Raw genomic sequence first — 26,702 nt, forward strand, 5'->3', positions numbered from 1 at the left:
TAGGAATGATGTGATCGCATTCTTTGTGTGCACTATTGCATCTGTATTGTTTGCAATACAATACTTGATGTAAGTAAGCGTCACACCTGAGCAGACTTCCTGAAATGCTCTTATTACAATTGACTAACTTTTCAAATATACAATTCACAAGTAAGATCATTTTCTATTACATCTGAAAACCTTTATAACCAGTTAAATTTTAAGTGAAACCACCCAGATAAACGTGACATGGGAATACTCTAAGAAAATACAATCAGGGAAAAACTGCAGGTCATAGTGTGGCATCATTTACTTGTTCAAACGCATACACATGAACTTCTTTTAGCAATGCAGCCAAATACTGTGGAAAATACGAGTTCAGATACCATATAGGCCTCATATACAGTCCTTTGTTCTAAGTTTTTCTCTCTAGGTGCCTCCGGGCCCAGTAAACACAGCCCCCCCTCTACTGGTGTGTGCTAGCATAAAACAAGCTAAAGAATATAAACAGAAGAAATCGCCGTTTTAAATAAATGTTTCTATGATTTGAGGAGACATTGTCATAGATCACATTTACTATTTTCCAGTCACATATCAGGGAGAGTCAGTTTTCTCAGATATTGGTAAATGTGAGATTTTACATTAGCACCCTAAAATATCTTTTCCGTTAGCATTTTTAACACGGTTAGCATTAGCTTAGTAATGTAAAGTTAGCTCTAAATAGGCATAGCTGTTTTAATGCGTTTTCCTCTTTCACAGTAATAGTCCCCGTTAATATTTTTAATTTGAAATTAATAAAATATACAGAGAATAAGGTAAATTTATGACATATAGTTATTAAGACAAATCATTGATGTATTGCTAGAATACTAAGTTCTTGTTATATTAAAAATAATCTGTTTCGACTTTCTCATTGTTGCGGGCAGCAATGTAATCTTAGACCAGATCAGTTTAGTTTATTTTGTAAATAAGAAGAACATGTAATAAAGTGTTTTTCCAAATGGTAAAAGAAAAATATCGTGTAAATAATGTGTTGCATAAGACGCAACGTCCTCACAACTATTTTGAAAATAGGAAGTGGTGTTTTGTGTCGTTTTGTGTCGCTTGATTATCTTTTTTTTAACCAGCTCTCAGCTCCGTGAACGTTCACTACCGAGTGGAGCGCAGCAGAGCGCAGTCAGCCCGTCGTGTCTCTACCCGAGGCCGGATGGTAAAATCCAACCTCCAGCGGATCCTAAACAGTCATTGCTTTGCTCGCGAGAAAGAAGGAAAAACGCAGCCTCTTACTATCATGGCGAATTTGAGTAGCGGTATTTGTGACATGATTGGGAAGTAAGTACCATCACCTCGCCTAAGCTAACGGCTAATCGCGATGTGGGGGAGGGGTGGCTAAGCTAGCGGCCCACCAGAAAAGCGGAAGTAAATAGCATTTAAGTAGAACGCAGTATCATCAAATACCCTTTAGGTCACACTTTTTTGTCTGTTGTGTTTTTAATATTCTTTTAAAAACTCTTATATTGAAAGTACGTAGGCTTGTTGTGTGACCCCGAGAAGCAGTTTAACCAGCATTAGTTAACGTTAGCCGCAGACGTCGGTGAACTTGAGTTGCGTCACTGCAGTTAGCAAGTAGGCAGCATTTAACAGTTAATCGCTTTGTCAAAGAAAGTAAAAAGAAAACACGCAATTTAATACATCATGTTGTGAAATACGTGCCGACAACGTAAACTGATAATCCTTCTTGAATGAAGCAGATCTTTATACGGCAGCTGTCGTGTGACATTGTTAATGCTTAAAACTCGCCTCATCGGGCTGTGCGCATTGAAACAGGGAAACAACGCTAGTCCCGCTGTTCCCGTAAACATTTGGTGGCCCCAGATAAATAAAGGACGGAAGCGAGAGGTATGATACCACTAGACTGATTTTAAAAAGGTGAACACGTTTTGCTGACTTTGCCATCGTGAGCTGACTCGGTAAATTATTACGCAACTGCCATTTTACTGAAGGTGACGTGAGAAGATTACTGTACACAATGATGGACGTACCATTATAAATGCGCACACGTATAACACTGTAACCGAAGAGGACGCTCAATACTAAATACTTTTTGGGGTGGTTTTTATCATTTGGTGTCAAATTTCTAAATGACAGACAAAATATAGGACAGAAGTTCTATTAAGTAGTAATTAGAGTATTAATTTATGTCACAGCTACTGTACGTACTACTGAAATGTCTCTGAAATATTTAAAATTCTTATTAAATCGTTCCTTTTTGTCGAATCACTCTCAATTTGAGATTGTTCTTTTACTTTTTTTTTTAAAGTAAAATAAAGAGTCAGAATTTCCTTAGTTTTTCTTCAGTTCCTGCTCCTTAATTGTGTGGATGTGATGCTACTTTTGTATTCACACTAAGCAGAGTAGAGCGTGAATAAAGCAGTGCTTTATCTAACATCAGATTTAAGTTTAGCCACAAGGTCAGGAGGTCAGCCCTCTGCTCCTCTAGTCTTACATGTTGAAGTGTCCCTGGGCAAGATCCCGAACACCAGTTTCTCAGGGTGCCTGTATTGTAGTGTGAGCTAGACAAAGATGTTTGTTATAGGAAAGCCCTTACTGTGTTCAAAGTTGGTAGAAAAGTGCTATTTAATTGGGGGGAACAAATAATAAGGAGCAGATGATTTAATCAATATTGTGAAAAGTAATCAGGCTCAGCTTACTATGTGATCACTAAGTTATTGTATTGATAGGCAGTCATGTTACACAATCATCTATAACAAAAGGCCTACTTTGATCAATGCTTTGTTCTCAAAGAAGTTTGACCTGTCAGTGTAACACACCACAAGATGGTGTTAATCTATGAGTTTGCATCACAGCACGTAAAGGTTTAGTTTGTGGATTTGGCCGTTTGACTGTATTAAGCTGTTAATTTAAACTAGGTGAATTAACCACACTCAAACTGGAGCTTGAGAATACAAATCCACGTTTGCACTTTTAAAAGCAAACGCTTGTGGCTGTTTGCCTCCCACCTCATCCTTCTGCTTTGGTGTGCTGGCTCCTTTAGATGCTTTGTAAACATAGTGCCATTGTTGTGGGAACTGAAACTGTAAATTATTTAAAAGTCCAGACCTGCTGGTGTTTGTTTGTGGCCTTTGCTAGTTTAGTTTGTCAAAACCTTTTTGGTAAGCATAATTTCTAATCTTGTGTTTGTTTTTAAGATAATTAAACTTCACAATATTTAAAAAAAAAAAAAAAAAATCAGCATATCAGGGTGATCAAACACTGTAAGAACAAGAACTTCCTTTGAGATGAGTGTGCCCAGTGCAACAGTGGTTTGGGTTATCTGTAGCCTAGGGTGTTAAGATGTAGACACAGCAGCTGCTTCACAGCTCAAACAAAACAGTTGCACGTGACCCATCGGGGTTTTGTTGGCTCCGCTGTGTGCCATAAACATCCTCTATAATTCATTGGTAGGAATAAGAGCCTGCAGGTAGTTTTCAGTAGCGCACAATGTGAAATGCTTCACAAAATCCTCAAAAAGAAAAAATTCCAGGAAATGAATTTCTGCTCCTCTTTGAACACACAGGCCGAGTATGTGTTTTTCTGCAGTCCTGTGACATGTATGTGCCTGTACTTGCACGAAAGATCCCTCACAAAGTAAGGGTGCAGTTTGTGTGACTACATTTTCTTTGTCTGCTCTGCCTGCAGCCTTTCCCTGCACTGTAGTAGTACCCGCGGCCCGGGGCCTCTGTGGTGCTCCTGATGCCCCTCTCCCACCCCTGAAGATCCCAGGTGGGCGAGGGAATGGCACACGGGATCACACTCCTTCAGCTCGACTGCTCTACTCAGTAAGTTGGAAGAAATGCCACTTTGTGCAGTGTTTTCAGGGGTTAATATAATAATGTGATGTCACAGACTGCTGCTTTCACGTGTGGTGTTTCTAAATTCCAGGATCGAAAGTTGACTGTAACGGAGGAACCGCCAGGGAACGGTCGCCCTGGGATACTCCACTTCCAAAGTCGTCCTACCGTTACCAAGACAATACAGTGGGATGCTGTCCTAAGCAGCAGTGCACTCTACGTGGAGATACCTCTGGACCCTCTTCCTGATGGCAGCAAGGAGAGGTGAGGCCTGATTAGCAGCAATATGCAGAAAATACCTGCAGATCTCCAGGTTGGCAGATGTGAGGTGCCTCATGAGCAGTCACAAGCAATTAAAGTTAGAATAATTGGTGCGTGCATTTTATGATTATGATTGGACCCTGGCGCCTTTGCACGCTTTAAACTTTGATCTGTTGTAAAATCACATTTTTGCTGACCATGAAACATAGCAGGCGAAACCAAAAGCACAGCGTATACAGAAATCAGGAAAACGCATCTAATCCTCTGAGGATAAGCTCCAGATTCAGTGAGAAAGTCAATTGTGGTTGAGCGTGCTTCTTGCAGGCTTGTTTTCCATTTTCTAAGCTAAGCTGCCCTATTTTCTCCCTGCAGTTTCGCAGCTCTCTTGGAGTATGCTGAAGAACATCTGAAAGTCGTTAGCGTGTTTGTCTGCTTTTACAAGAACAGAGATGATCGTGGTATGTGCCAACAGCGTTTTTTCTTTTTCTTCACCTATTTGACTCTGTGTCCACCCTGTAAGACAATGTTAATTTGGACTTATGTATTTTCAATCATTTTAATGTGTCCACCTTCTCATTCCAGCTAAACTGGTGCGTACCTTCAGTTTCCTGGGCTTTGAGATTGTGAAACCAGGCCATGCCCTCGTCCCACCTCGACCCGACGTTTTCTTCATGGCCTACAACTTTGACAGGGACTCCTCAGACGAGGAGTAGCCCGCCGGACAACCTCCCCTGCTTACGTCTTTTGTTTTCCTTACTATTGTATGGTTTCCCCCATTCAGTCGCAGCTTACTCACATACCGTCTGTGTTAAACCCTGGGCTGTAGCTCTATATGCAAGTACTTACCTCCCCATGCTTTTTGTGTTTAAGGGAATAAATTGTAAGCTGTGTGTCTTCTGTTTTCAGCATCTATCCTTTGAGGGGGGTTTTTTGTTTTATGTTTTTTCATAGTGTTTTCCATTTAGTCGTTTTAAAAGGAGGGATTTTCTTTTTTGACTTAATGCAGTTGTCATGGCTTTTAGGTTAAAGTCTATTTCCTTTCACAATTGAGTTGGAGCAGTCTTTTGTTGAATGTACAACAAAAAAAGTCATCAGGTTTACACTCGGGTACTCCAGCTTTCTTTTGATTGGCTAAAAAAAAATACATTAAACTTCTCCCCATATCTCTATGTCCACCCCCCCTCTCTGAATTGATTTGAAAAAAAAAACACCTTTCAACAGGACCAGTTTCATTTTGCAGCACCAATATCCTTCTGGTAATATTGTGGATTTGGAAACTTTTAAGCCACACTCCTGATAATTGGTACTTTAGAGCTGGATAATGAATCCATTTCAAGTAGAAGTGGAGCGAAAAAAGATGAAAGCTACTGCATGTGTCTGATGTAAGTGCTTCAGTTTCAAGTTAAACATCTTGTGGAGCATATTGGTACAAAACGCAAAAAGGAAAGTGAATAATCCAAAGTGCTTTTGCTTCTTTCTGCCATGTAGATCTGACAATATTGTGAAAGTTTGTTTTTGAAGGATGTAATGTTTGGATTTTTCTTTTTCTCAGATAAGCATTCCTTTTTAACTTTTATTTTCATGATAGTATTGAATTTGTTGTTCACCTGCATAGTGGTACCTGTTGTGCTTCTGTGATAATAAAACAACAAAACTGATCATTGGCCTTTGTATTTGTTTATCCAATGCTTTTAAATTCAGCTGTGGTGTCTTGAGTTTTTAGCAGCTGTATTTTGTAGGTAATTTTTATGCCAAATATGATTGTGGGAGATGCTTTAATGTTTCTGTACATTTTAAATATCATATACCTTTGTTTGACCTAGTCATGTTAAAACTAGGCTACATCATAATGCAATTTGTGCTGCTCGCACAAATATATATGCAGCGATGAAGACATTGAGACTGTGAAATACACTTGTACCACCAGGAGGCTCCACGGCACTCGGTGATTTTTAGCCCGTTAGATGGCTCCACAGATCAGCCAGGTTTTCCTTACAATTTTGTAGAACGGCCTTCAAGTAGTTTGCGTTTCATAAGTTGGGTTTCTATTATGTATCCGATTTTAATGTGCGTAAGTTTCTTATGACAATTATTATACTGAATTGTGTATTTCTTCTGTAACCCTGTAATGATGCACTTTCCGTCTGAGTTTTAATCTTAGTCAACAGTAATTTTAAAGTTTAGCAATTGCACGTGTGAGACGTGCAGTTGCTAAACCCTTCTGAAGGTTACGTCCTTATCGCCTTTATTTCCGTCACACCTTCATTTGAGTAAGATGGTGTGATGAACTTGGGTTGACTCACACGTGTGTACTCTGTACTGTTACCTTGCAGAGGAACCATTTGCATGTTAATAAGTGTTCACAGTGTGTGGTTTACTAAAATTAGCTTCAAGGCCATGGACTCCCATGGTACACCCACAGGTGATTGCACTGCTCTTGATTAACATTATCATACCTGTAATCTCAGGTTTGTGGTCTGTAATGTATTTTATTGTTGGATATTTCACTTGAATTCTCTTTTATTTGTGTGACTCTACTTGGAGTGCAAAAACAGGACCCTGCAGGCCTACCATTGTTTTTCTGAATGCATGTATAAAAGGTATGGATAAAAAAAAAAATCTTGTCATTTATGACCCTTAGTCGTGAATGAGACAAACTAATGGAATTTGTAAATGTTTGCATTTACAAATCCTTTCAGTACTATAGAATAAAATTTCTACAAAGGTGTAATCTGTTTTTAAATGGCAAATTGTAAAATATATACTGCTAAAAAATTTAAAACGTTTTAGTCAGAGTACAGCATCAAGTCAATTAAACTTGTAGGATATTGATCTGGTCTGCTGGTTCTTAATCAGATTCAGCCGCTTTAGGGTTAATGAAGTTAACAACAGGTGCACTAAAGGGCTAACAATGAGACAACCTCCAAAACAGGAATCATTTTAAAGGTGGAAGCTACTCACACTCTTCACCTTTTGTTTTTTCCCCCACATATTTTGCATTTGACTAGGGTCAGTATCACTACTGGTGGCATGAGGTGATACCAGGACCCTACAGATGTTGCACATAGTCGCACTCCTCCAGGATGGCACAATAACATGTGCAGATTGGCAGAAGGTTTGCTGTCTCCCAGCACAGTCTCAAGATCATGGAGCAGATTCCAGGAATCAGCCAGTTACTCTAAAAGAGCTAGATGGGGCTGTAGAAGGCCCTGAACCCATCAGCAGTACTGCTATCTGCCCCTTTATCCAAGGAACAACAGGACAAGCAAAGCCAGAGCCCCATAAAATGACCTCCAGCACACAACTGGTGTGAAACAGACTTCACGATGTCCTCTAGTGGGCCCTGTGCTCACTGCCCGGCACCGCGGAGTCTGATTGGGATTTGCCATAGAATACCAGAATTGGCAGTTCCATCACTGGTGCCATGTGCTTTTCACTGATGAGTGCAGGTTCACCCTGAGCACATGTGATAAGTGTGAACGTGTCTGCAGAAGTTGTGGAAAACGTTAACGTTACCCACTGCCAGTCCCTGCCAGTGCATTGTGTCCTGGGTTCCTCCTGATGCACGACAATGACCGCTCTCATGTGGTGAGATTATGCAGGCAGTTCCCAGAGGATAAAAGAACAGATACCATTGACTGGCCCCCACACTCACCTGACCTAAACCCAACAGAACCCATCTGGGAGGTTATGTTTTAGTCCACCTGACGCACCAGGCTGCACCTCTAGACTGTCCAGGAGCTCAGTGATGCCCTGGCTCAGATCTGGACCAAACCATCACTTAAAGGCAAACTTAAAGATTTAGTGCTAAAAATTTATAGACAAAGCTTAAATCATCTCTTTTTCCTGTTTCTTGTTAACAGTAGAAAATGGTGATAAAGTGTTGATTTAAGTTACATAATTCCTTTTCAATATGGCAAAGAGAAGACTGCCTTTTCAGATTTTATTCTGGAAGAAAGAAAGAAAAAAAATAACCAGGTGACATAGTACCTCATCCAGCTGACAATCAATCCCAATTTACAGATTATTGCCCATAAACTGACAAGCACAATTTTGATGAAGACCCATTAAGTGATCACAGCAAACATTTCTAAAATCAGAAATGACTAAACTACATTTTAACCCCTGAAATGTGGCAAAAATGGCTCAAATGGGAGTAGGTGCTAATATTCAGATGGCCAGTCTTCCTAAGGGTAGCTTGCATTAATTGGAATTGTATCAAGTATGAAATGCTGTAGTGAAATTTCAAGTCTTATCTGTATTAGAGCTTTTGAACTCTAGTATAATCTTCAATTTGACAGGAAACCAGTAATTTCCTCTATTGGTGCCCTACATTGTTAAATAATTAAATACATTCGGTTGTCAAGACATCTATAGAGTGTCATGGGATTTACACTCACTTGCCACTTTATTATGTACTGAAATGGACTCCCTTTGACTGTTAAAAGGGAGTTTTTCTTTCCCGCTGTCACCAAGTGCTTGTTCAAAGGAGTTCATCTGATTCTTGGAGTTTTCTCTGTATTATTATAGAGATTCTGCCTTATACTAGAAAGCACCTTGAGACGACTGTTGTTATGATTTGGTGTTATAAAAACAAAACTGAACTGAATCGAGCTGATACTAAGGGGCCCAAAGCTGAGAAAATATCCCCCAATTCATTACATCATCACCACCAGCCTGAACTGTTTACACAAAAGCAGAACAGATCCATACTTTTATTTAGTTACTGAAAATTTCTGACCCTACTGTCTGTGGCAGCAGAGATAGAAAATCATCAGACCTGCAACATTTTTCCAATTTTGGTGAGCATGTGTGAACTGTACCCTCAGTTTCCTGTTCTTACCTGACAGGAACGGCACCTGCTGTGACTTTTCTGCTGCTGTAGCTCATCTGCTTCAAGGTTTGACATGCATTCAGAGATGCTGGTCTCCTTACCTTGGTTGTAATGACTAATTATTTGAGTTACTGTTGAGCTTCGAGCCTTCAGCTCAAAGCAATCTGGCCATTTTCCTCTGACCTCAACAAGGAGACTGATTGGATATTTGTGTTACCTGCAAAACAGTCAGATGGATTTACTGACTGTTTTATTTTGAATATATAAATCTAACTATAATAACAAAATACATTATAAGTAGTAAAAAGCAGAGCTTGAAGAAGAATAGGATGAAGTTTACACTGTGTTTATCCTACCTCGTTAATACAAAAAACTATTACAAAGCATTGCTTTCTTGAATCCAAATATTTAATAGGTACATATCAAGTAATATCATGACATGTATAAAATTTCAGATCACAATATGAAGCAATAAAACTCCTCAGACTGGCGTTTGCTGCAAATGTTTGAAGTCGCCAACATAAAAAAAATGACTAATGATTAAAACAGAAGCAACTAAAATGGCTGAGTAAAAAAAAAAAAAAAGGTGTGCAGACACAGATAATAGTAAGCATTCTAGGAAAATCAAATGTGACTTCTTAAACTTTTTTTCTCTTCAATAGAGTGCAATAAAGAAACGAAACAAAAAAAAACACAGCACTGAAGCCAAGCGTCCACAAGACGTCTAAAAGTTGTTAGTACTGTAGGTTCACGGAGGGCAGGAGACAGTGGAGTGAGAGGAGGAGGAAGCAAAGGTCACGGCAGAGAAAGAAAGGAGGGGTATCAGCTTGCCAGTCAATGCAAGAAGAAATAAATCTGAACAATATTAAGCAACAGTGGAAGTAATGCACATCACAGTTAGCTTTAAAGACCATAGTAGCATCTGTACTTGCATGTTAATAAAAAAGAGAAAAAAAATAAACCAAAAAAAACCCAACAAAAAAAGAAAATCCTGAATGATTGAGCAGAAACAAGGACATCACCACATACAAACAGCCTGCCAATGAAGGGGGGGTTCGAGGGGGAGGGGTCAGACAAGAAGACAGCGTTCACCTCTGATCTGAATGTCAGCAGAGTTTTAAAAAAAGAAAAAAGCTGAGGCTGCCCTCGTCTCAGCTTTACGCAAAACACGTCTGTGCCTCGAAGGCCTTTGCACCTTAAGGGCTACATTTTTCCCACAAAGCCGACTCGGATGCACGAACCGAACGTCAGCGCTCCAGGTGACCTCTGTCCGAGACTGCGCCGCTGCTGCTCTCCGTGAGGCGTTTGTTAAAGCTGCTATCAGACCTGCCAACCCTGGACATTTTAAAGTACCATATCAGCACTGGAAAGAGGTGCGAATCTGCCTCCCGCGCTCACAATTAAAGCAACACCTTTTTAAAGTATGATACTGTCAGAGGGCACAGAGGCTTCTGAATTCAATGTCAACAAAATATCTGATGAAAGGCAACAGCAGAAAAAAATAACACAAGGTAAGTGAACATGGGGGTGAGGATGTGCTGTGTTTGGGTCCAACAGGTGATGACAGGACTGTTACCACGTGTTACTATGCAGCCAAACATACAAATAAAGAACAAGAAGTTCAATAACAATTGGGGATTAATGTGATTTATGGTCAAACATTGAAAGAAAGAAAAAAACCAAAACAACTTATAAGTAAGAATATTTTTGAGTGTCAGTAGTATCCTGGACTAGGTATTGTTATAGTGTCTCAAACTCAAAGAAGCTAATGATTTATGCAGTGCACTCCAAGTGCTTTTAGTAGTCTAGTTTAACATCAGGGATGGGTCGCTAAATATATATAAAAAAAAAAAAAAAATCTTTTTTTTTTATTTAAAAAAAGCATTTTAAAAAAGTAGTTTTCCAAAATAGAGGAGAATAACATCATGCTGGACACCTCCAGAGCTCTCCACCGACCATTAACTAACAGGTAGAACAGCAGCAGATGAACAATAAAGACCAGCCAGCTTTATGTGAAGGCCTTCTTGAGTACAGGGACACCAGTCACTGAAACAGAAGTGCATCTAAAAACTCTTCAGTCTTTTATTCCTGTAACATCAAAGCATTCGTTGAAAAACACCAGAACATATGGACCTGACATACCAGGACAGTTTTGTCGATGTCATCTGACTTAATAAGTACAACCGTGAACCAGAACTATATTTATAATCCTCCGTGTGTGACGTTTAACACATTTCTGACACTGCTGGACTTTTTGGTGCTTCTGAAGAAGTTTCAACAGTGCGTTTGTTCTATCTCGTGTTCAGGCACAAATCACCAGCCGAGGTTACTTTTTAAAAGCAGACTCCTGCAATCCTTGCCCATAATCGGCCCTGTGGCCTTGTGTCTTTATTAAAGCAAATGGCTTTTCTGACTCCACGTAAAACGTAAAGAGGGGACTCACTGGTGCGTCTCATCAGTATGTAAAATTTGCAGCTTTGTTGGAACCAGAAATTTTCCAGCACTCTAAACAAACTGGATGCAGTTGCCAATTTGTGTTCCCTGCCAATACAAGGAAAGTTACCCCTGGTGAGACATCTGCTATTCCCGTTAGCTCAAGGCAAAGCAATGGCATTATTCCAAGTGACATGAGGAGCAGGATGTTAGCACTTGCTCCTGATTAACCTACAAAACAAGCCTGCTCCACATGTCGGTAATAAAGTGCTTCATGGGAATAAGACATAGTGTGCTTCATTATAAATGCACGTTAACAACAGATCAACTCTGTTGGCACCCTCTCAGTCAAACGACCTACTCACCTCCGCCGCCTCCTAGCACCGGCCACTTTTTATTAGCCAGCTCAGAAACGGCTCCGATTGGCTCAGTGCTTTGGTGTAAAGCTGCATGCATGGTACACAAAATGCAAACAGGGTGGCAGGAAACTAAACTCTTAACTGCTGAGCTTGTGATGTTGCCGGGGGAGAATTTGCACTCTGACGGCATAGCGCAATTAATTGAACCGGTGGACAACACGGTGGAAAGGGAAAAACTGTTGAGATGGCTAGTGTGAGCGTGAGTTTGGGGACTCTTTTTTTTTTTTTTTTTGTGCATTGGTTTTCGTGTGCGTTCGTGTGGCAGGAAGTTTTAAAAAATGTCCTCGGTTGATTTTTCAGGCTGGTGATGCTGATGGAGACAGTCCAAGTTCAACAGATGAGGTCAGTCCCTACTGAGGTTGTTTGTGTATGAATGATTGTATACATAAATGGCTGTATATGCAATATACATTAGCCCGTGGGTAAGTACATTATGAGTGTGCAATGCATTTTAAAGTGGAGCTCTAGGTACTTGACAGTATACGAGGGTGCACAGAATGGGTGCTTATGTGCGTGTATCCTACTTATAAACGTGATTTCGACCTCATCGGCCCTTGCTGTAGCCGGGAAAGAACTGGTCAAGCAGCATCTGAAGCGTCTTGTTTTGGGTCATAACGTAGTCCTTGCCCAAGTCGTGGCGGCAGGCGGGGCAGGTGTACACCTTTGCCCGAAACGACCGTTGGAGACAGGTCTGTGAAGAGAAGGGTGAACGTTACTGTAATACATGAAGACTGTGTTTGTTCTCCCCCTACACAATCAGGACCTGACTAAGCAAACTTAGTACACATGTACACCTGAGCCCCTGAAGGTTCTCATCCTCATCATATATTCTGATGTGATCATGTTGCCAAGCAACCACAGAGCAACAGGCTTAAATAAACTGTTTTTTAAAATTATGCACCTATAACACTGCATCAAACATTTTTATTTCTCAAAAATAAAATCTAATTTATATTCGCAAGACTTCAATTGTGCGTGACATATTATGCTGTCAAGTTGCCTGGCAACCACCTAACAACAGGCTAAAACTAACTTTTTTTTTGCTTTCACACACCCTAAAACACCATATAATGGGCATCACAAACAAAAAACTGAAACAAAATGTGAAAAAAACCAAACATTTTTAACAAAAATAATAAAGTAATAAACTAGATTGTTGAAAAATATTAAAAGTAATATGTGATTTTGTGAATGTGGACAAAAAACTAAAATATACAATATAAAATACAGGTAACATTTTCTTATTTTAAGTATTTGTTTAATACTTGAAGTCCGATGAAGCTTTGATCAACATGTTTATACCTGTACTGACGTACTTGCTAAAAATCATTCCCTCTGGCATAATACTTAAAAAGATTAAAACACTGAGACTTAAACAAACTAAACATTTCAAACAATAAAAAGCTAAACTGAAACAAGCACACCTAATGTGGAAACCTAGTGAAACAAAAAGTCAAAATGAAATAATAATCAACAAACAATAACCGCAGCATGTCCACATAATAGTTAGAAAACAAATCCTATACCTTGCAAACATTGTGTGAGCAGACGGTGGTGATGGGCTGGAAGGCCAACTCCTGGCAGCACACACACATGAAGATCTGCTCCATCTTGCGAAGGAAATTCTTCAAAAAGAAACGTCAAAGGAATGAAGGTGGGAAAGAAACAAACACACTAAAGTTGTAGCAATTTTGAATTATGGCGATGTTGCTGCCTTTTTAACCTGCTTTACTTTTAAAGCAACAGCAACAGACAGGCTGTAAATCTCAGTCAGTAAATCTTCTTACATCGAGAAGATTTATTATTTAGAGCACATGGAGCGAGTTGCTGTGAGATACTTAACATTTTTTATAAACATAAACCAGAGATGTGTATTGTGGTATACTAAATTTTATACCGGTCCCTCTTTAAGGTGCTCCATGGCTTCATCCCAGAGTTTCTTGTTGGCTGTGTCCTCTTGGATCAACTGCTGCTGCTGCTCTGACAGCTGGAAGGTTTCCTCTATCTTCACCCGTTTAGAAGGAGGCTCTTCCACCGGTTTTGACTCTGCTGAGAAAACAAACTAAGACTTCAGAAACAGAATGATCTATCCTCGGAGACTAAAAAAAAATATATATATTTACAGTGGTGTATGGCTAGGTAAAAAAAAAAATCCTAGTGGAGTTTGTGCTTTTCAATATTCATTTCCCATCTTCAAAACAGTTTCAGTGATCACACTGGTCTCACCTGTCCTCGTCTCACAATACCTTGTCTGACCTGCTTTGAGCTTCTAAAAGCACCCACCACTATCTCTTGTTGTCTTCTGCACTCCATTACTTTGTGGAGACTCCTCTTCCACATTGGCCACTGGATGCTCGTCCTCCTCCTCCTTGTCATCGTTCTCCTCTTTCTCCTTAATCTTGCGTTGCCTCCGTGGCCGCCCCCTCCCGGGATAGTGCTTACTGCGGCCGCCCCGACCGGGTCGAGCACAAGCCTCCTTCTTTGATTTGTTGGCCATGGCTGCCAAGTAGCCTGGGGGGTACTGCAGACGCACAAGGAGAGACAAAGAAGATTGAACCTAATTTTGAAAAGTAGAAATGAAGTGCACCAACAAAGGCACACGTGCCTGATTTAAGACACATATCTAACCTGAACAGCAAGGCCCAGTTTCTTGATCCTCTCCACACCTTCAGGGGTCCAAGGCGCTGGCTCCTGATCATCTCGTCTCAGCAGGTACCTCCACACCAAGTAACCACACTTCCCGATCTCTGGCCAGTACTTTACCACCTACGAGCCGCCATCAACCACAGCAAATTTCATTCAAAAAAAAAGTGAACTGAAGTTTTGAAGCAGCTCTGACTTAAGACTGGTGACAAACGGTTTCTAAGACAGAAGAAGATGAAGATTTAGAAGCGCAGTGTTAGTTATAGAAACACGGCTGTAATAGGATCCCATATAGCTTGAAAGGCAGCTTTTAAAACTTCAATCATTCTGTAAGTTTGTACACAACCTGCACTCTATATCGACACTATTTTATGCAGTGCTGCTTGCAGTAAGCAGATGTATTTCTGGTGGACAAGATTTGGCGATACCTTGTAAATGCCATCGTAGCGGTTTCCTTCTTCGGGAGCATACTTGCTAATGCGGCGACCTTTGGAGCTGCGGACCACTCGTACAGGTTTTCCTGCTCGCCAGTTCCTGGACTCTGCTCCGTCTTTGTCATTCAGAGGTGCATCGCAGTTTAAGGCCAGTGCCCTGAAGGGGTCGGGCAAAACAGAATTATCTTTATTACATGTGAGGATTACAAGAAATGATGGCTTAATGGTTGAGAAATCCTTATTTCAGTACAGAAATAAGGATTTATTTACTAATTACAAATCGAGACAATGAATGTGAAGGCTATACTTCATGTTGTTATTTAAATCAAGAGATTAAAGCAAATAAACCTGAAGCGAGGCAGCTTTCATATTAAGAAGCATGGACCTCAGAAACAACCAAGTGCCCCACCTGTTCATGTGAGTCAGCGTCTGGTCAAAAGAGTGCTCTCCGATCCGTTTGTTTCCTGAGAGGTCACGACCCCCGCTGCCCGTGTAGGTGAACTCGTCTCCCCGGTCCTACCACAGATCACAGTGACCATAACATCACGAACAGCAGGCAAACGTGCAAGATTCACAATAAACTAGCACGGGGAGAGAAACATTATAGGACCCACCACTTCATCTTCAAAGCCTCCAGCCAGCACCAGCGAATAGGAGCCATCGTTACTGCGCCCGTGGATGCCGCCGACATGTGGCCTGTGAACCCCTGCCTCGCTCACCTGAGGGGGATACACGGAAGGAGAAACAGAAGTGCAGAGTGAGGCATGATTTTCTTTAAATGTTCAAAATATATCTGATTATCATGCAATGTTAAAAAAACAATAACGCCAGCTAACCTGAACTCTAAACTTCCAAGTGGTACCAACAGGAACACCAGGAATGGGTCCATAGTGGTTTGAAGGAACAATAGTGCATTCTTTAGTACGCCCCACACAGGCCATACCCTGCAATTATATGAAGAAAGAACAAAGATGTGCACAAAAAAATACCAAAATGAGCACAAATGCCTTTGTATTGCATTCGTTTAGCACAGCGGTCATGCAAATATCAAATGTACAGTAGCTTAATCAGCAGTTATATTTTAACAGCGATCAGCATCTCATTTAGGTGGCATATACGGTTCTTGAAAGTCAGAATGCAAGACAGCTTTTGCGAGGAAAAGCGTTTTATTTTAAGGGTTCTAAAATCGTGTTAATAAGAAAAGTCAAGTATAAATGCTGCATGACTCAGGGCGCATAAATGTGCCCAAACACACAAGCCAGGCTGTTTTCAATTAGTCCACCGAGAAAGGGAGCATTCTGGTAAAGAAAGGAGTTATTTTCCACTGGCAGTTCCAGGAAAGTGGCTAAGTCATGCTTAATGGCATTGTTCACATTACACACACCGCAGAGCAGAGCGTCAGAGAGACAGCAAGGCCAGGATGGAAACAGGCCATGAGAAGAATCTGAAGGGATTTTGAGGAAAATATTTAACAGCATGCTTAGATCAGATTCAAATTAATTAAGCAACTAAGTGAGCGGGAGAAGTCTCCCTGTCTCATTTTCTGTTTCAGCAGATACAAGGATGCAGTTGTTGCTTTGCCAAGTAGGAAGTTTAAATGCGACCTTCTAACTAACGCCTTGAAAAAGTGAATGGAGCAAGTTCACACTCATAATAATCAAAACCCTTCATAATCAATAACACATCAATAGGCGATCGTCTAGCCTGTGATGAGAAAATGATGTCTGACACTTCATTCACTTTTTTTTTGACCTCTCATTTACACAATGGTGCCATTTTTTTTCTGTTGTTTTAGATTAAATTGTGAAGCAAAGCGGTGTGATTTGGAAAATAAATCTATAGCACAGAGCATCACTGCTAACTTTTTGTCCTTCACTTGAGCCGCAGCTACCAACCGCTGCTCAGAATATATAATTACATATTCTACTCATACATATTTATATATCCACAGCACTTAACAAATTTATTAGACCTTCCCATAGTGTAAGGTTTGTGCCACAGCTGCCCTAAATTTAACAGTAGGCCAACTGGTAATTACCAAAAAAAAAATCTTTTTAATGTTTCTGTAATGGTTAATGCACCAGGATGTGTAAACCTTTTAATCAAAATGCTAGTTTTAGCTGACATATGATAAATTAATATATTTTAGATATTATATATGTAGTTCTGGTTGCATAAGCAAAAATATAGTAAAGCAGATTATTATTTTCTGACTATGAAGCCAAATTTGTGCATATATACTAATGTGCAAGTTGACTATATACAACTCAATTGGCCATATTGTAAAAAAAAAAAAAAGATCCTTCACTTTATTTATTGAAGTGTTTTGTGAATCAACACCTTTGACAAAGTGGCATTATAAACCAGGACATTAAGGCATCTAAAAATACTAATAATTGACTAATAACAACTGACTAATAGGCAAATATTTAAAAAAAAAGACAAAAACATGAACAAATGTCGCTGATATATGCAGTGCACCAAACTGCAGTGACTCATCAGACCAGCCAAACAACAGCTAGCGTTAGCTCAGAGCGCCGGTAAATCACAGAGTGTGGAGGAGCAGCGGCAAAAAACAAACAGATCGTTGATTAGGATTGAGGATTAAACGTTCAACAGTTCGCCATCTGTAAGGTAACCACAGCGTATCTGCACCTGTGCTCCGTCACACCAGAGTAGAAATAAGACCTCCTTGCCACTACTAAAAAGTCAGTGACTGCTCTGTGATTGGATTGAATTTCTATTCTGTTGGATTGACTAAAATCACTCTCACACAGATCTGCGAAGGTTTACAAGTAATTGTCATTTCTACACAAAGACAGACTGCCAACACACAGTCTGAGAGAGTCTCAGATTGTAAATAATGAATGTGAATTTCTGCTTAATGCACAGTTCTGTGTATGTTGACAGTAACAGACTTGAAATTTTCACCAGTTTCTCTCAGTTACTAATCACATTACCACAAACAGATTGCGTGCAATTTAACCCCATTCAAAATTGCCTGACACCATGTTATTGTCGTTTCATTGCTGCTTCGCACCGAAGTTGCTTTGAAGACGGTAGCTGACCGTCCATGAGTGGTGGCAGACCCGGTCCCCATCTTTGAAGAGTGTGACTATTGTTGCATCAGTGACTCACCCCAACTCAGCGGGTTTGGTGTGGAATGCGAGTCTTTTGGTGTACGAGAGGAGTAACCACAGTAGCATAAAAATGAATGCCTTTAGCAGCAGTAACCTTTATTTTCTCAGCTGTAAAGTGTGTAACCACGCTGCAGTGTAGTTGTTGCTAATAGTGAAAAAGCTGTGATAAACTTTCAAGTGAAACCAATCATGTCTGTTTAGACCGCTTGGCCATTTACAGTATTATCATCTGCCTGTTTTTGACATGACAATAAATTTTAAATTCAATATTAGAGACAAAATCAGTATATTGTGACTGAAAGACTGAATTTATAAAGTCACTTTGGGATGGCGGCATAAAGCTTAACAAATGCTTAACTTATAATACATTATATCTACTGCTTATTAAAAGGCTACTTTTGGCTGCTCCCTTTTATCCCAAGGGGTCTCCCCCAGCAGATGGATCTGCATGTTTGATTTGGCACAGGTTTTACACCGGATGTTCTTCCCGATGAAATGCTTCCATTTATCCGGGCGTAGGAACAGCACTGTGTAAGCTAGCTCGTGAGCCCCACTGAGGCTATGTGTGTGTCTCAAACCAGGAATCTTTGGTGTGCAAGGTGATTGTGTTAACCACAACACTATGGAGCCACATGTATGAGACGTTCAATAAAACCTTATAAATGGAGTATGTCTGTTACGTGAAAACTTAATTTGAAACAAGCTACTTTGTCTCTGATCAAACATAATGCAACATACACAACAGACAATAACTGACAGCAAACATGTAAAAAGTAAACTGAAGAAAAGGCAGCTTGGATAAAGTGAATGAAATACAACAATGTTTGCTTGCATGGCCTTAGCTTTCTTCTTATAGCAGTTTGTCGTAAGGTCATTGAGTAAACTGAAACGGTGTGAAGAAAAAAACAATTGTGTCTCACTAAAACAAAAATAAAACCTTCACCTTAAAAACGTGAAAGCTACTGCACAAAACTACGTAAAACAACATAAAACTATACTGTAAATATATTTAATTTTAGTCTGGAGCGCCGCAGACCTCATGGCCTGTCTGGTGAGACTTTCATGCACATGTGGGGCGATCGTGGCTCAAGAGTTGGGAGTTCGCCTTGTAATCGGAAGGTTGCCGGTTCGAACCCCGGCTTGGACAGTCTCGGTCGTTGTGTCCTTGGGCAAGACACTTCACCCGTTGCCTACTGGTGGTGGTCAGAGGGCCCGGTGGCACCAGTGTCCGGCAGCCTCGCCTCTGTCAGTGCGCCCCAGGGTGGCTGTGGCTACATTGTAGCTTGCCATCACCAGTGTGTGAATGTGTGTGTGAATGGGTGGATGACAGGTTGTGTAAAGCGCTTTGGGGTCCTTAGGGACTAGAAAAGCGCTATACAAATACAGGCCATTTACCATGCTTACAGAAACTCAGAGTTTCTAAAGTGTTTTGCTTTGTTAATTTCTTCTATCTCACTTATGACAAAGATCACAGCTATTATAATAATGAATAAAAAATTTAAGCTAACACCGAAGCTACTAAACTAAAACTAATTTTTTTTCAGACTTCAAAGACTAAACAAACTATCAAACTCACAACAGAAATGAACTGTAAGGAAACAAACATTAAAGTAAAGTAAGTCATGTTAAAACATTATGAACATTTCTATGTAAATATACTGTCTCCATTATAAAATGTACTACACTGGAAGTATAAATGTTCACCGTTAGTTCCTTCAGTGATCTGGTTATTCAGGTTTTGAGATGTAAAACGCCTCTTCTGTCTCTCATAGCCAATATGATGGAGTGAAGCACTTTTTAGTGTTTTGATAATAAAACAGAGAAAAGCCCTTCGAGAAAAAAAAACCCCTGCTTTGTTATTGTTTTATTTGTATTTGTCTACATGGCCTTTGCTTCTTCAGGACAATACGAACTCTTCCCTCCAGCTTTCTATTGAAATTCACTTTCATTCTTACAGATCAGCTGTCAGTCCACCTTTGCTGTATGTGTGCTTTAGGGTGCCCTTGGGTCTCACCTTTCCCCAGTCTCTTTGACTCTCGGTGGTTGCAGAAGGCATTTTGGCTTTCTTCTTGCTGGCTTTAAGCTTCTCGCCTGCCTTGACAACCTCACTGGTGTCATTCTTACAGGTTGGACAGTACCTGGCAAAATAAGAAGGAAACAATTTCCGTCAGTGCTTCCTAAAATTTTAGGCCAGCCTACAAATGCCTCTACTCTGGCCATTGGCTGGCTTTGTAAAATCAAAAAACTGCAGCAACAATGTTACAACTTAACATATATGGGATTTTTAAGACTGATAGCAACACCAATATTTGGGGATTTTAAAATTGTGATATATCCGCCAATATTTTTGTCTTTCAGACACGCAAAACTTAATTTGATTTTCATAACATTTGTCATTGATATTATTTTATGATATATGCGTGGCTTACACATTCACGTTCTGCCTAACTCTGCTTTGATCAGCTTCAACAAGTGTTGCCGACATGGAAACTGTGCCCTCTGATGAGGAAAGTATGCATCATCAACACTTACAACACAGTTAAAGAATATCTGCCCCGCCTCTTCTTTACTTATAAAATTATAATTGATCAGCTGCTGTAAATATTAATACCAATATATCCACAAATAGCTACTACTGGCTGATTATCTGACTTAAAACAAGGTGTTTTTTTTTTAAATGTACTGTTAGTATTTCTTCCTCCTACAGAAAAAATAAAAACAACATAATTTCTGTTTTCTAATTATAAGAAAATGTCTGGATAATGAGCTGCCAGCACTTAATTTCTCAAAGTGTGAGCCCAAGAAGCAGTACTAATGGGTTTCTTTGATTTACAACAGCAGCACTGCTTTGTAATGTAGAGAAGAAGAAAAAGCAGACATAAGTAGTTCGTGATATGCGAACAAAATTTCCTTGAACAGTTTTACACTAAAAGAAAAAGCAACAATATTGGGGTGGTTTTTTTTAGGACTTTAATCCCATAGATTTAGTGGCCCAGCCAATTTAAGATCAAATTAGCCTTTATGCTCCCCGGGATCTAAAATGAGAGAGAGAGCCCTGAATTATATGAAGAGAATTTGACAGTCATGTAAAATTAAAAAAATGTGCTAATAATGAAAAAAATTCTGATTTTTTTGTTTTGTTTTTAAACAATGGGTCCACACACACAAAAAAGGGGACATTTTCTGTTATTTAACACAAAGTTCATGTTTCATAACTACAGGACGGTCAATAAGCAATGGTTACCAGATCTTTTTCCAGTTATAAAATTATTTACATATTTTATTTCTTACAATTTAAGCACATTTCTTTCATTAACTAAAGCAGCATTTCTTTATCATGTATAAAAACAGATATATTGTTGAAATTGCACTTTTCTTTCTTATATTGTGGTATCTCAGGGATCTGATCTAATCACTGATCTGACCTACAAACATCCAAGTGAACTGTATGTGGCCCATAATGTAAAATGCGTTTGACATCCCTGAGCTACAAGTTTTTTTAGGTTTAGGAAACATAACATAAAAGAATGAAATTTTTGTGGACGTTACGAAAATGCATCAAAAAGTTAAAAACGATAGATGAAGGGGTCTTGTTTTATTGTCGTTTACTTATACAAAGAACAACAGAAAAGCAGGCCAAGCTGTTCTCAAAGCATGCCTTACCCGAGCTCTTTGTAAACCTTAATTATTAAGAATTTCCATGATTTAATCTTTCTTAAGCTTTTTTCTAAATTCCCACACTGACAAAAAATTAAAAATGTTTATTTTCAAAGCCATTAGTATTATCTTCTCTCCGCACCAGATACAATCAGTACCTGAACTGTTTTTCCAATAATCTCTCTGACTTCGTTGCAATACTGTGGGAGAAACAGACAGAACCCAGAACGCAAGATAATGAAGCTTTGCGCCGTTTTAGAAAATGATGCCAAGAAGGCGTGGAGATCTGTTTGGCAGAAAGTCTTTCAAAGATTAGATTAACTCCCACCTGTGAGCGCATGGTTTCATTACTATATATTGATTTTACCCTCAATCACCGCTTAATTACTACACTAATACATTTCAGCCCACATTTAAACAGCACTCATCAGCCTTTTTTCCTGGTTAAATGACTGCGAGGCTCAAAATCTCGCAGCAAAATGTCGAGTGGCGCTCTCTCTCACCAGTCCTCGTCATCTGGGATGGTGGCCAGCGGTGGGTTGAGGCAGTAGATGTGGAACGCCATGTTGCACTCATCACACAGCAGCTGCATGTGAGCGTCCTGCTTCCCCCCGCACACGCAGCAGGAGCAGAAACGGCACTCTGCGTCAGGGTCGGCCTTGCAGTGCTTACACTCCGGACCACTCTTTCCTGCAGCATTCATAAATGCAAACACATGTATGAACAGAATGATAATATCATGGTATTCCTGCACTACATAACGACAAAGGATTGGCAGGCGTAGGTTTTGTAGGAGCACTGCAAGGGGACATGTTAAGCATGAGACACATGATTTTCTGCATTATGGTTATTAGGGCAACTTATTCCCAACTGTTTTTATTTAATATTACAAATGCTAGGTCAATCCACACACAGACATAATTTACTCTTCAGTCTTAAGTTGTCAGACTTCATTTTGTTCAAGTAACCTATCTATAATGTGTATTTGTCACATGTTCAAATCAATAATACATTCATTTATTTTGAATAACAGCTATTAGTGTTTCAGCTTGATATCTGCTCATTTCCCAAACGAGAATTTGTTTTCTGGGACGTTTTTTTTTTATGCCAACTGTGCTATTGAAGCAGACTGAAAACAAGAAGGATGCGCTGCACTGTTATAAGACGAGTTGGGCATCAATCACACAGTCAGCAACCACCTGGCAACCTCTGGTCGAAAAATATGTATGTATTCCTTGGCTGGCTGGTAAGAGTTTACTAATTGTCGGTGGGTGAAATCGGTCACAAAGAGGCTTCTGCACAGAGGCTGTCTGCAAACACTTGCTAACTGACCACTGTGCGTGAAACCTGAAAAAAAAAAGTGCAACAAAACAGGAACACAGAATGTTCCCTTTCAAGGTAAAAAATGGCTCATTACCACTGAAACCGAGTTCTAAAAGGCACAACTTTTACTTTGAGCTGTGTTGCACTCTTCAAAGTTTCACTACTGCTTACAGAGTAGTTGGCAAATGTCTGCAGACAAGTTGGCGCGTTCCAGACAAATTACAGGCAACCGAGGCAAACTGCTAGCAATCAAAGCGATGGCAAAGATGTTTTCATTGACATACTGTAATCTTCTTTGTGACCGATTTCACCTAACAACCACTTGCAACCAGTTGGGGGATACTCTTCCATGGTGACTGGTGGTTGCTAGGCAATCTCTAGACCTGAGGAAACTAACAGTGGCTGACAACTTGGTTGGTTTTCAGGCTTTTTAGCAAAATAACAATAATTTAACATCAGTCTTCCTTTTTTTCTTCTGACTGACACTAATAACTGTTAGTGATACAGTGGCTCTACAAACATTTTTCATATTGTGAGGAAAAAAAACAAAACATGTTGACTAAGAATAAAGACCCACTATAGAAAATGTTTTTATTTCTTCTTTTTTCTAACTAATTCCTCAGCTTTTTTTAATTTGTTAACTTTGGGAACAAATGTATGCCTTCTGACTACTGGTGCGCAAACTATTAACGGCAAGTTTGGTATTATTTTCAGTGCTCAGGATTGAGCTTGTTCATACGTTTAAACTGTCCGTCTGCAGCCGATAGTGCACGAGCTCCTGGTTTCTCCACTTGGTAGATTTCATCCAGAAAGTGAATTTTACAATCCCCAATCACATCTCCAGGACCCCTAAATGGAGAGCATGTGACATGGAAAGGGAAAAAAAAGAGAGAGAGAGAGAGAGAGAGAGAGAAAAACACAAGATTTGCCAAACTGATATTCTGATAAAGAAAATAAAACTAGCACTAATGCCTTCACACCTGAAAGCATCACCCTGAAACCTTGAAGGAAGATGCTCACCCGAGGAGGATATTGACTCTGAGCTCTTTATTAGTGCGGGAGGTTTGCTTGAGGGACACAATCTCTGCGTCGAACCAGAAGCCCCTTTCATCTGGTGTCTCCATGTTGTAGTTGACCATCACATGCATGCCCACCTCAAGCTGGTCCCACCGCAGCAGTGTCCTGGCACGTGGTCGCACATCCACCGGTCGCATTTCCACCACACCATTCTCTGGGTAGCTGAGGAGAGACAGATTAAGAGCATGGAATCTTTGTAACAGTTATATAACCCAATTTGTCTCAATGTAAGCTACTACAAATACTGAATATAGTGCTTGTGAAGTGAGCAGTTAACGTACAACTACAATATAAACCCATAGGTTAAATTAAAATGGGAAACTTCTCTATACAAACAGAAAAGGTCTTCACTTGAAATCTTAAACTTAAAATCATCACAGTTGTGATGTACCTTTGAGAAAAACGTAGAATCCCCAGAGGAAAGAAAAGATGGAATATGCAGCCATGTTTTTGGTACAAGCTGATGGACAAGCACTCCAAGTATTTCAAAGCACAATGGGTTAAGTCACAGACTGCTCCACTGATAACAAATAAAACTATTCCTATGAAAGAACGCGCAGATCTAAAGTCTACATGAACCTCCGAATACTGAAAGTCAAATACAGATAATACTGCACAATTCACATTCTTTTTTGTTGCAGAAAATCTTAATTCTACTTTTTTCTTTACATGTGAATTTAACCGTCTTTGTGTCCAGGGAGAAAATACAGTAGTCACAAATTGTGCAGTTTTTGTAATTTATGATGTCCTTGTGACACCAGTCTACTAATTTAAAATCAAATCTATTCATATATTGTAGCTTTTCAGAGAAACTTTTCTATAGGAGACATTTGCCCACAACATCTTTCTGACTGGTGATTTGAGAGAAGGATCATAATAGATTCTTACCACCATGATCTCGTAGCACATCTGCACAGAAAATCAATTCAATTCAGCAACCTTGGAACTGCAATTGGAATAACCTCTTACCACTTAACAACTGGACTGTTTTATTTCCAAGAGCTCATGTGTGACTGACAAATTATACATTATACTTTTCAGATATTTTCAGAAGACCTCCACTTGACGTGTTGTTTTCAGAAAAGAAAATGTCCATTACTCTCTACAGCAGCTTTATTATATTCTCTGGGCTCATTTAACCAAGTCATACACTTAACAAAACAAGAAAACTAGTGTGGTTGGACTGAGCTTTAGTCATCTATCAACACAGCACAGTTTCTGGGAAGCACTCCACCTTTTGCTACAGTCAGCAACAGCAGACAAAAGCAAAATTCATAGTTATGGCAGGATTAGGCTAAATAAAACAGAATCAATCAGAATCAGAATACTTTATTAAACTACATTTATTTTACCAAGCAATATAAACACTTTGTCGCATCTTAAACACGTCCAATAGATCCTCGCAAGACACTGACCTTTCAAGCCAACTGTGGTTGGGCTACAAGCGCAAAGCTGGAAATTTGGCAAAAAAGGTTTGCTCATTATCACGATTCTGAGGAGAATCCAGCTACCTCACAAGGTGATAAACATCTACCAAAATTCTTAAACCCGTCTTTGTGTTAGTTCCAGGTACGAGAAGTTTCCAGGACCACATTTTTGGAATAGACACAAGCACACACTGATTCATGAGATGGAATAGGCTGGCATTTATATAGCACTTTTCTTTTGCTACTCACCACTCAAAGCACTTTGCAGATTTTACCCTTTGACATACTCTCATCAGCCACTTCATTAGATAAATCTCAGTTGTGCTGGATTAGAACTGCTTTTGCCTTCAGAACTGTTTTAATTCTTCATGGCACAGTTTTAACAAGCGGCTGGAAACATTCCTCAGAGATTTTGGTCCGTATTGACATGATAGCGTCACACAGATGCTGCAGATTTGTTAGCCACATTCATGGTATGAATGTGGAGCTAAGTGTTACCAGCGACATCTGCCATCTCGGGTGTGTGTCCCTCTGCATTACCTCCCTTAATTTACCTTATTGCTGCAGTTACCGCTTTTACTTTAGAGTTAAAATAGTGTCTCTAATGTTGATTCAAAGTCAACGACTAGCCTGTTCTGCAGTGCTAGTCAGAGCTTTAAGAACTTGCCACTGAGCTTGCCTTGAATGCCCATGTCCGTCAGGACCGTGATGGTTGACTTCCCTGCAATATTTTATGCAGCCAACTTCAACTGTAAACTCATGGTCATGATCAATAAACCAGTTTAAAATGATGTGAATTTTATGACATGGCACGCTATATTGGTGGAGGATGACGGATATACTGTGGTCATAAAGGGATGGTCAGCATTGATACTCCTGTAGGCTGTGGTGCCTCAACCACAACCAATCCAAGTTGGTACAAAGGTGTAGGAGTGTGTTTATGGGGATTTTTGACCATTCTTCCAGAAGCGCAATTGTGAGGTCAGACAATGATGTTGGGCGAGAAGGCCTGGCTCGTAATCTCCGCTCTAATTCATCCCAAAGGTCTTCTATCGCGTTGAGTTCAGGACCCTGTGCAGGCCAGTCAAGTTCTTCCACACAAAACTTACTCATCCATGTATTTTGGACCTTGGTTTGTAAACTGGTATGCAGTCATGTTGGAACAGGAAGACACCATTCCCAAACTCTTCCCAAAAAAAAAAAAAAAAAAAAAAAAAAAAAAAA

The 26,702-nt window shown here is 39.8% G+C and overlaps 2 protein-coding genes across 4 annotated transcripts in view; one reads left to right on the top strand and one right to left on the bottom strand.

Annotated features, from left to right (window-relative positions):
* Positions 1-1,095: 1,095 nt before the first annotated feature.
* On the top strand, positions 1,096-5,750 carry oaz1b (ornithine decarboxylase antizyme 1b). The gene is given in 6 exon segments (XM_013911414.1): positions 1,096-1,311; positions 3,679-3,730; positions 3,732-3,818; positions 3,922-4,094; positions 4,464-4,549; positions 4,674-5,750. Coding segments are annotated over 6 exon segments (654 nt in total). The 5' UTR covers positions 1,096-1,186; the 3' UTR covers positions 4,805-5,750.
* Positions 5,751-9,319: 3,569 nt separating this feature from the next.
* The window catches only part of uhrf2 (ubiquitin like with PHD and ring finger domains 2), a 42,818-nt gene continuing 25,435 nt past the window's right edge, over positions 9,320-26,702 (bottom strand). The window contains exons 2-14 of one of the 3 annotated variants that reach the window (XM_005735180.2): positions 23,995-24,213; positions 23,714-23,823; positions 22,155-22,341; positions 20,009-20,132; positions 15,691-15,798; positions 15,469-15,573; positions 15,264-15,370; positions 14,849-15,011; positions 14,406-14,543; positions 14,061-14,298; positions 13,675-13,826; positions 13,304-13,402; positions 9,320-12,468 (exon numbers count right to left, since the gene is read on the bottom strand). In XM_005735180.2, the coding sequence (XP_005735237.2) occupies positions 12,322-12,468; positions 13,304-13,402; positions 13,675-13,826; positions 14,061-14,298; positions 14,406-14,543; positions 14,849-15,011; positions 15,264-15,370; positions 15,469-15,573; positions 15,691-15,798; positions 20,009-20,132; positions 22,155-22,341; positions 23,714-23,823; positions 23,995-24,213 (1,897 nt within the window). In that variant the 3' untranslated portion in view covers positions 9,320-12,321. The remainder of the gene's footprint in view (positions 12,469-13,303; positions 13,403-13,674; positions 13,827-14,060; positions 14,299-14,405; positions 14,544-14,848; positions 15,012-15,263; positions 15,371-15,468; positions 15,574-15,690; positions 15,799-20,008; positions 20,133-22,154; positions 22,342-23,713; positions 23,824-23,994; positions 24,214-26,702) is intronic. The other 2 variants (XM_005735179.2, XM_005735178.2) reach the window with 2 other exon arrangements.

This window comes from Pundamilia nyererei, unplaced genomic scaffold (assembly GCF_000239375.1).
Source record: "Pundamilia nyererei isolate P.nyererei 1_Seehausen unplaced genomic scaffold, PunNye1.0 scaffold00063, whole genome shotgun sequence".
NCBI classification, from domain to species: Eukaryota; Metazoa; Chordata; class Actinopteri; order Cichliformes; family Cichlidae; genus Pundamilia; species Pundamilia nyererei.